We start from the raw sequence: 9778 nt of genomic DNA, 5'->3' as shown, positions 1-9778 counted from the left end.
TCGAAAGCCTAATCATTAATTTGCTCTCAAATATATATTAATATTATTACAAATTCCGGTTCGAGATTCTAACATGTTTATTCTCAATAATCACGAACATACCTCGTGATCGTGACTTTGCTAAAACACGTTCCCTTAACAGGATGTTCGCACTGTCCGAACGGTTTCTGCTGGACAGCGCAGTTCTGTCAGAGAACAGAGAAGCCCGATTGTCACGAACAGTGCTTAGGCGAGTGTCACGGGCCTACGGAGAGCGAGTGTTACGTGTGCAAGCACTATCGACACGAGGGTAAATGCATTGAAGCCTGTCCTAAAGATCTGTGAGTATTCCTTATACAATTATTCTACAGGCTCTCGTTATTCGTCGCTTTCTCACGATCTTTTTTCACAGATACGCGTATTTGTCGAGACGGTGTATCACGAAGGAAGAATGCTTGCGAATGAACAACCCGAGAAGAAAATTTTACATGCCGGATGAAGGGTATTGGAGACCGTTCAATGGATCGTGCGTGACACATTGTCCGGAAGGCTACGAGGATGATAACAACGTAAGTAGAATATCTTAATTTCTATTGAGATAACGATTTCTACTCATTGGCTTTTGTTTCTTTAATTGAATGAGTAGATATTCGAAGCATTTTCTGTAATTCTTCAAATCATATTTAACACTAGAAAGACTGAAACTTAGTATGTACCTATATTGCCCAAAGCAGTAAAAATGACTGCATTGTGAAAGAATAATGTGTAAAGAAATTTGTCTAAAATTAATTTTTAATATTTTTTATATTATTTACAGTCATATAACAAGTTATTAGTAAATGTTAACAATAAATAAAATTTACTTCGTTTGGGAAAAAAAATAATTTATGCATTATTATTTGTACATTTGCCCAAAAGCAGTCAAAATTACTTCCTTGGGCAATCTAGTGTTAATTCAGTTAATTGGTCTCCTAATTAAATGGACGAGCGAAACGAATGGATAAGTGGACCCGTCGCGTTTAAATCAGAATTTAATAGCGAGAGAGAGAGAGAGAGAGAGAGAGAGAGAGAGAGATAGAGAGACAAACGATTTATTAGCACAAAGAGAGAGCGTTAAAATGCTAAATTGGCAATTACGAAACAGGATCTTCCTGCTCCAGGAAATCGATAAATAAAAGAGAGTTAATATTATTCTGTTAATTAAGTCTGACATTTACATCCATCAATATTATGTTACGAAACGATGATTAATTTTAATTACAGAGTACCACCTGTCGCTCCTGCGTGGAATGTCGAAAGGTGGGCCACGGAGGCCTGATTCGTCACATTTCCGAGGCGCAAAGCTTCCGCGGTATAACCGTAGTGCAGGGCGCGCTCGAGTTCCAAATATGGAACGGGAATCCGAACATAATGAACGAGTTAACCGAAGCGTTCGGCCGGATCGAGGAGATCACCGAATACCTAAAGATCACCCACTCGTTCCCGATCACTTCGCTGTCGTTCTTCAAAAGATTGAGAGTAATCAAGGGACAGAAGTTGGACATCAACAACGCCAGCTTATCAGTTCTCGACAATCCTAATCTCTCGAGCTTGTTCTCGCCGGAACAGAAGATCAGAATCGAGAACGGCCGACTGTTCTTCCATTACAATCCCAAATTGTGTCTATCGAAAATTCAACAGCTCAGCAGAATGGCGAACATATCGAATTACACCGATTTGGAAGTGCAGCCGCAGTCTAACGGCGAGAAAGTCGCTTGCGACATAGTGAATATAAACATAACGGTGCAGAACCTAGGCCCGGATTACGCAGATCTAGTCTGGGACAGTTACAAGCCATCGGAGGGACAACAGCTTCTCAGCTACCTGTTGAATTACATCGAGACGGACAACGAGAACATTACGTACGAGATGAACGCCTGCGGTGGGTTCAACACCTGGCAGGTAGTCGATGTCGACATACCGAAATGGAACACGACTGTTTCCAAACACATAGACAATCTGAAGCCTTATACTATGTACGCGGTGTACGTGAAAACGTTCAACGCGAAAAAAGCGAACTTCCTAAATAATACTGTGGGCCAGTCGAGAATTATATTCTTCAAGACTAAAAGCACTATCCCTACGCCGCCGCAAAACGTGGCATCGAAGCCAGTGAGCGACACGGATATTCTCATCAAATGGGAACCACCTTTGTATCCCAACGGACCGATAGGATACTACATGATCTCCAGTACTCGAGTTTACGAGGACGATAATCTGATATCTTTCCGCGACTATTGCAACGACACCCTAGAAACCGAGATAGAGAACGAGGAAGTGATACCGGAAGTGACCATCAAGATTCCGACGACGGACGACGACGATTCCTGCTGCCCGAAGGACGTCAGTAATGTCAAAACTGTCTCGAAGCAATTCGAGATCTTCTGCCACGAGAACATGACCGTCAGCTACATATCACCGGGCTGGAAGGATTACTGCATCTACAACAACTTCAACTCCGTGGAGAACCGATTCCACGAAATAACCAACAACCTGTCGACCTCTCGACCAAAGAACGCCGTCCAAGTCGACGAGACCGCGTTCACTGGGAACTTCGGCCACGAAAATACAATCGCGTACAACGTCAGCGCGGAGAACAACTCGTTCGTGATCAAGAATCTGCGTCACTATACGAGATACATAATCAGCGTGACGGCATGCGGTGTAAAAGTCGACGAGTCCAACATGTGCTCGTCGATTCAGTACACGAACGCCAGAACCAAGAAAAAAGAGCACGCGGACGACGTGAAGAATGTGGAGGTTCACGTGACGAACAACACGATCGTCCAGGTATCCTGGGACTTGGTGAAAGACCCGAACGCTCTCACCGTGTCTTACACGATCGAGTACACGAATCTCGACGTGAAGAACGCGAAAAAGAGCAGCGAGTGTATCGCGCGGACTGGACCAAAGGACATGGTGAACAGTTATTTCATTAGAAACCTGAGTCCTGGTAAATACAGCCTGCGAATGAGATCTACGTCGTTGGCCGGCGACGGATCATTTTCGGAGGTCGTTTATTTCTCAATAGGCATAACCAGCGCGACGCCGTTTACTCTCATAACGTTGCTGACCCTCGCAGTTCTGTCCATAATACTGATAATACTGTTCTTGGTGCTGAGGAGCCATCGGAAAAGGAAACAGCAAGAGAGACTGATCGCCAGCGTGAATCCGGATTACATAGAGACCAAGTATGTAATCGACGAATGGGAGGTACCTATGGAGAGCGTTGAAATCTTGGAAGAGCTCGGCTTAGGCAATTTCGGCATGGTGTATCGCGGCGTTTACGACAAAACGACGGCAGTCGCTATCAAGACCATCTCGAATACAGCGAGCCAGAGAGAGAAGAACGAGTTCTTGAACGAAGCATCGGTAATGAAAAACTTCTCGACTTTCCACATAATCAGACTGATCGGCGTCGTGTCCATCGAGAATCCTCCGTTCGTCGTAATGGAATTAATGGAGAACGGAGACTTGAAAACGTATTTGCGACGCATACGTGACACTCATCTCGTACCAAACGCATGTAGAATCATGAGAATGGCAGCTGAAATAGCTGACGGAATGGCATACTTGGAATCGAAGAAGTACGTTCACCGAGACTTGGCCGCTCGAAATTGCATGGTATCGAAGGACCTCGTGTGTAAAATCGGTGACTTTGGAATGGCCAGGGACGTTTACGAGACGGACTATTATAAAATCGGTCGGAAAGGACTGTTACCGATCAGATGGATGGCACCGGAGAATCTCTCTGACGGAGTTTTTACATCAGATTCAGACGTATGGTCGTTCGGTGTCGTCCTGTACGAAATCTTGACCCTCGCCGAGATGCCGTACCAAGGTTTCTCCAACGAAGACGTGCTCAGACACGTGTTACGCAAAGGAACGTTGAACATACCGAGAAATTGCCCGGAGAACATCCATAAAATTATGGAAAAGTGCTTTAAATGGCGACCCAGCGATCGTCCCACGTTCATGGAGATCGTGGGCGAGCTGGAGCCGTTCCTGGGACAAGACTTCTACGAGAAGTCGTTCTACCATTCGATGGAGGGTGTCGAGAGTCGTAATTCGGGTATAAAGAAGCCGTACCATCACGCGGCGCCCGTCAGATTTCATTGGGGCAACGAAACGGCCAGGTGGGTCAAAGAATTCGAGGACAACGTGACGCTGTTGGATCAGACGAAAGCTGGGACCAGCAGGGGACGGATATTCAAGAACGGTTTCCAGCATTTCGGTAACGTAGCCAACATGGAAGACGTATCGCTCGATCGATGAGAATGTTCAACGTTTTAATACGTAAGGACGTAGCTTCCGGTAAGTCAGAGACTCGTTTAAACGCGATGTACAAAGGATACTCAGGGCAATGAATTGCGAACGGTAGGTCTGACGAGTCCTACGGACGGAAACAGGCCACCGGTCCCGATTTTATTTTCTGTATTTCTTGCCATTCGGATTAATTGACAACTACGAGTGAAGGGCTCGTACATCGGTGCTCGGTCGATAATTCTGATTAACTGCGACTGTTAATTTTCGGGCATGCAAGCTTACGATATGCGTACATATTAACCAAAAGCGAGTACAGAGAATCGACGGTGTTTTTTTTCCTAAATAGCGTAACCAAAAGTTCTTAGCGTGTCACCTACGCAAAGCGTACTTTGCATTCCTTGGAAGGATTGTATTTTAAGCGTATATTCCTCTCTCTTTCTCTCTCTCTTTCTAAGATAGTTTTTACGAATTGTAATCTCGCAAAGGACTGATTAATTATGTGTGCTAGGTACAAAATTGTAGATTACATCGGACTTTTATATTATTTCGAAAACGTCGATCAGAAGAGAGAAATATCTTAGGTACTCGTTCTACTGGCTGATCGAAATTACATAGTTCGTCGAATCGTCAAGTTAAATTGTACATATCTACCGAGATTCTGCGTTAAGGGTGCAAGTCTTAGCAATACGCATTCGAGAAAAATTCTCCCAGATTCGACATTATAATACATAAAGAGGAGACCGAGGAACGTGAATTTCAATGTGTCTCACATATGTGCAGTACATGTCTTTGTATTTCTTGGGTCATTGCATTACACGCACATTACGACATATATGAGACACGTAAAAATCTATATCCCAGCTTGCCCAAAAATCAGTATTCGTTCCCATATTTTCCTGTTAGATCATTTACCCTAGCCACTCTGCTTTAAACACTTCCTACTCTAACTGTGTCACGTTCAACTAAGAGCAGCTGCATTGATCCCAAAGTGTGTTCACATAAGACGAAGCTTGCCGGAAATCGGCAGGGGAAGGAAGGAAGGAAGGAAGGAAGGAAGGAAGGAAGGAGGATGACTTATTGTTAGGCCTTAGATAATCGTGTAGTTGAAAATTCAATACACGAACACAGTTGTTGCAAAATGTATTCACACAACACTAAATCACAATATTCCCTTAAGAAAACCGTGTGAAAAATAATTCATGCAATCGTGTCGACGAAACTTCGACTTAACATCGTGACATAAAATCGTGTAACAGTACAGTCAGGTGTATAAAATAATTCATTCGGTGCAACATGCGACCCAGAAACTGAACCATTGGCAATTAATACCTTTCGCAACGACTGAATATATCAGAGTTCCTTGTAGTATGCGGAACTTGAAAGTGCGCATACGCATTTGATAAATAACCGGTTATTTAAATATCTGATCGACCGTCTATTAAGAGATCCTGTAATGCAACCTTTGCCGTTACCCAAATAAGTAAGGTAGGAACGAAGACTGCAAAGAAGCGGCATCACTCCCATAGTGCACGCATGCACTCTACTTACAGAGAACAGAAGCACTTGCAATAAGCATGGCAACAATCCTTTTGCAATAAGTAAATACCTAATTATTAACCGGCATATTATGCAAAATAATTAAGCGTGTATAATAGCGTAACGAAAACAGAGGGATGCAGTTCGTTATGTTCCCTTGTAAGAGACAGAAAGAGTATATTTTATTGTAACAATATATCCTATAGAATGTATATGTGTAGGCAACGCGTAGAGACAGTCGTATAGTTTTTCGTATGCATACTTCTTAACGCGACGTACGTAAGGACAGAAATTAGGCGAGAGAGAACAGAGAGAAAAAATGTCGAAGCAGAACTGATAAAACGTGAGTCGGAGAAAGACTTTAACAGATTGCCTACCAAGGAGAGCCGAGCATTTCATTTCAATGCTCGATAAAAAATTGACAAGCTTTCAGAAACAATGCAGAGTTACGAAAAAATTAGCCTTCTTATAGAGATAGATAGTAATTAATAATTTTCCTGTTATTCAAACGAAAGATCAATCGTATAGCCGGTGTTTATTACTGAGTCATCACATTACGTAGACTGAGAAACAGAAATATTCAGGCACGAATTATTTCATTTACCTGGATTGATTATCTATAAAGCGATTGAGTATAACTAATACACATTATCATTTAAGTAGATTCTTACGTTCAGTGTACATATATATGTAAATATTTAACTTATTACGTTTTCGATTTCATATTTAATACTAGGATTTTATCACTAATTGTCCTATCGTACAACTAATAGAAGTTCCATTAATTTAGAGACACTATCATATCGATTTCGTAAACGATAATACATAAAAGATTGCTTCTACTGTTAATTCAGAAATTTTTAAGTTAAGAACAATTGATACTGATCCTAGTAATCATTTTAAGTTAATTCGTGCCACTATCATATTTTTTCTGCACGAAGTCTTCACGAAGGCATCTCCTCAGATGCCTCCATGATTCTTCACGACACATGCCTCGAAGAAAGTTTCACCGCTTTAACGGTCCAAACATGCCTCTTCTATGTACGTACCAGGCTTCGTGTACATAAATAGATTTGATAGCAAGAAGATACAGGGTGCACAAGCTCAGACGATTAAATGAGCCCTGACTTAATTCGTTTCGTAGGCAGATTAAACTCTAATTTACGATTTCTATGTACATAGTTGACTAGTTGATATATAATTATAGGTGATTGATTAGTTTTCCAGCGAGACGAATCATATTAAAAGAATGGACCATCTTTCGATGCCACGATTCGATGCTCTTGGAAAGGAACAAGAAATCTAATGGCGCATGTAGAGATACGAGTTAATTATTTAAGACAAGACTAAGAATTGATATCAAGGTGCATCTTAATTTCCAGTGATTTCCCTAACAAATTTTATTAATTCTCAGTTTCTTAATTTCAAAACGAGAATCCGAATAATTCTAAAAATGCAAATCTTGTCGCAATTATTATTTCTGACAAGACTAAGAATTGATATCAAGAAAATGTAATTTAATTTCGAATAATTATTGATTTCCTTGATAAGCTGAGTTTCCTAATTCCAAAACAAGAATCACAATACTTTTTAAAATCTTATACTTTCATAAAAAATAATTTCATTTTCATTCATTAAATCAGTATTGTTCCTTGTTACTCGATTATTTTTATGAATTTTCCTAATGTGCTTAAGCGAATTAATTAAATTATAAGTCAGATTCTAGTTACGTTACCAGTTGCGTTTTACAAGATGCACATGAATTACACATGAGAAAAAGAACGCGAGCTGCATGCTAACGGAATTTCGATGGACTGAATCTGAAAGCTTAGGTTTAAGGTATCACGTTTTGAAGCTCGAAATTCAAACGATTCGTTATACGATGAATACTACCAGGAATTGAAGGGTTTTATAATCCCCTATATAACACATGCACATAATTCGATTTCCATTCCGATCCCATTATTAACTGCAAATAGTAGAAACTGATTAATCGTAGTCTCACTCACAGAATCGAGAAATTAAAAATGATTTCTCTATTCGTACATGATACTTAACCAAAACCAACAAGAGACGTTCAATACTTGTTGGCTCCCAATGTATAGAATGAGAAAATGAGGAAGATTGGGAGACATAGTCCTATATTTTATACAGACCATGTTACCTTAAGAAGACAAGTTATACTAATTCTAAGTAAGAAAGGTTATTCTATCTATATAAAATAACTCATTCAACCAGCGTGCAACTATTTAAATAATTCCGATTGTGTTTTTCCTGTTTATTTAAGAATACCGTACGGATACTCCCTTACGATTTTTATTACTATTAATTTTATGAATCCCGCACGTCTAAATTCCAATAGAATTCATTTGAAAAACAACATATTGGTAAAACATTCCTTAAGATTTTTAAGTTTCAAGATTCGAACAGATAATATAATATTAACGTATAAAATAAAACAGCCATTGGAATTGAAACGTGCATTAATTTTCACGTGGGAACCTATTCGCAGTATACCCAGTTTACATGTTAAGTAGGAAATAAGTTATTCGTTTAATGTAAGATAGCAAGAGATGCTACGTCGTAGCAAATGTCGATGATTTTTCGTTTACACACTCGAAGCAATAGAAAATAGCGATAAAGGAAATAAGACGATTTTCCTCTTTCCATATAAGCGAACTTCTTGCTACTTGATTTATGAATACATATACATATATAAAATAATAATACATAAGATTAGAGAAAGGAATCTCAGTTTTGAACCTCGGGTACTTTCGCGTACCATAATTTATTATTGACGACTTGGACCCTTGGAAAACTCGGTTTTTCAAAATCCTTCGATATTTCAAAGTGCTCTCTCGGAATAATTATTGGATACGTATTAACAATAAGAGATATCACCTAATTGTGTTGCAACTATTCCAATTGAAACTGATTGGAGTTTATACAGTGTGATTTACCAGATTTTACCACCTGGATTTTCGTCGTAATTTTTATACACAGCAAAGAATAAATGATATTGAATCCTTTTAAAAAAAAATGATTGATGACCTTCATATCTCTACTACGTGTCTACCTACGAACTAGCTTGAAACACCAGAACGTGCCTCTCTCAAAACCATTCAACATTGCCTATGAACATTCTTTGCTGCTTACATGAATAACGATGAAAATCGAGGTGGTAACCTGGTGGACCACCGTGTATAAAATAAGATGAAGGGCATATGAAGATTTCTGAAATTCCGAGTACGATCGACTGTAAGGAGAAACCAAAATCCAGACGTCTCTTTAAGAAACATTATTCTTACTCATAAAGCTCCTGCCACGCTGTGTCTTCCAAGACAGAGACTACATAATGAATTGTTTTAATATTTATACACGGTCGTACGCCATTATCCATGTTATTGATCCAAAGAAATAATTATAACGTCAAATTTAAGAGAAACAAATTCGATCCAATAAAATTGACATTTGGAAAAAATTTGATAATGGAGACCGTACCTTTGTTAACCCATAATGAGTTAAGTCGTCGTCCTCACCCCTAGCGAAAAGATAAACAAGAGTATTATTATTAAGAATGAATGGAAAAATGAATACACGAATCGATTTTTGTTAGAACGATGCACGTGTGAGTAAATGAAACGTCGTATGATTACGGAGAATTTTAACGTACATAAGTGTAAAAGTTAAGACATATAAAAATCGAAAGTGGTTCTGAGAACTCGAAAACGTCGTACCTCGATTAATTCGAATTAGACCACTGCGTTATTTAATTAATTAGACATTTACTTTTATTCGATACATAAGCTTTGAATGTAATTTGAAACGAAAATACTAATTATATGTTGTTTGTTGCTATATTTAATGGTTACTGTTTTTATTCAAGGAGAATTGGTACTTGTTGGTAAAATGGACAAGTTTGAGTATTTCATATCGTATTATTAATGAGAGTTTCAGA

The 9778-nt window shown here is 39.3% G+C and overlaps 1 protein-coding gene across 1 annotated transcript; it reads left to right on the top strand.

Annotated features, from left to right (window-relative positions):
- Positions 1–234: 234 nt before the first annotated feature.
- On the top strand, positions 235–9771 carry LOC108622672 (insulin receptor). Its single transcript, XM_018020713.2, has 4 exons — positions 235–320; positions 392–548; positions 1243–4332; positions 7040–9771. Exons 2-3 carry the CDS (start codon positions 441–443, stop codon positions 4291–4293), a joined length of 3159 nt encoding a protein of 1052 aa, XP_017876202.1. The 5' UTR covers positions 235–320; positions 392–440; the 3' UTR covers positions 4294–4332; positions 7040–9771.
- The last annotated feature ends 7 nt before the right edge of the window (positions 9772–9778 follow it).

Source organism: Ceratina calcarata, unplaced genomic scaffold, assembly GCF_001652005.2.
Source record: "Ceratina calcarata isolate Rehan_Ccalc_2016 unplaced genomic scaffold, ASM165200v1 scaffold1120, whole genome shotgun sequence".
Lineage (NCBI taxonomy): Eukaryota > Metazoa > Arthropoda > Insecta > Hymenoptera > Apidae > Ceratina > Ceratina calcarata.
This window is presented reverse-complemented; position numbering and strand designations above follow the sequence as displayed.

What these genes read in the sequence shown, in the direction of transcription:
- LOC108622672 (XM_018020713.2), top strand. Translation starts at nt 441, where the DNA reads ATGAACAACCCGAGAAGAAAATTTTACATGCCGGATGAAGGGTATTGG. An exon ending in GCTACGAGGATGATAACAAC is followed by an intron (nt 549 to 1,242) that starts GTAAGTAGAATA and finishes TTTTAATTACAG; the next exon opens with AGTACCACCTGTCGCTCCTG.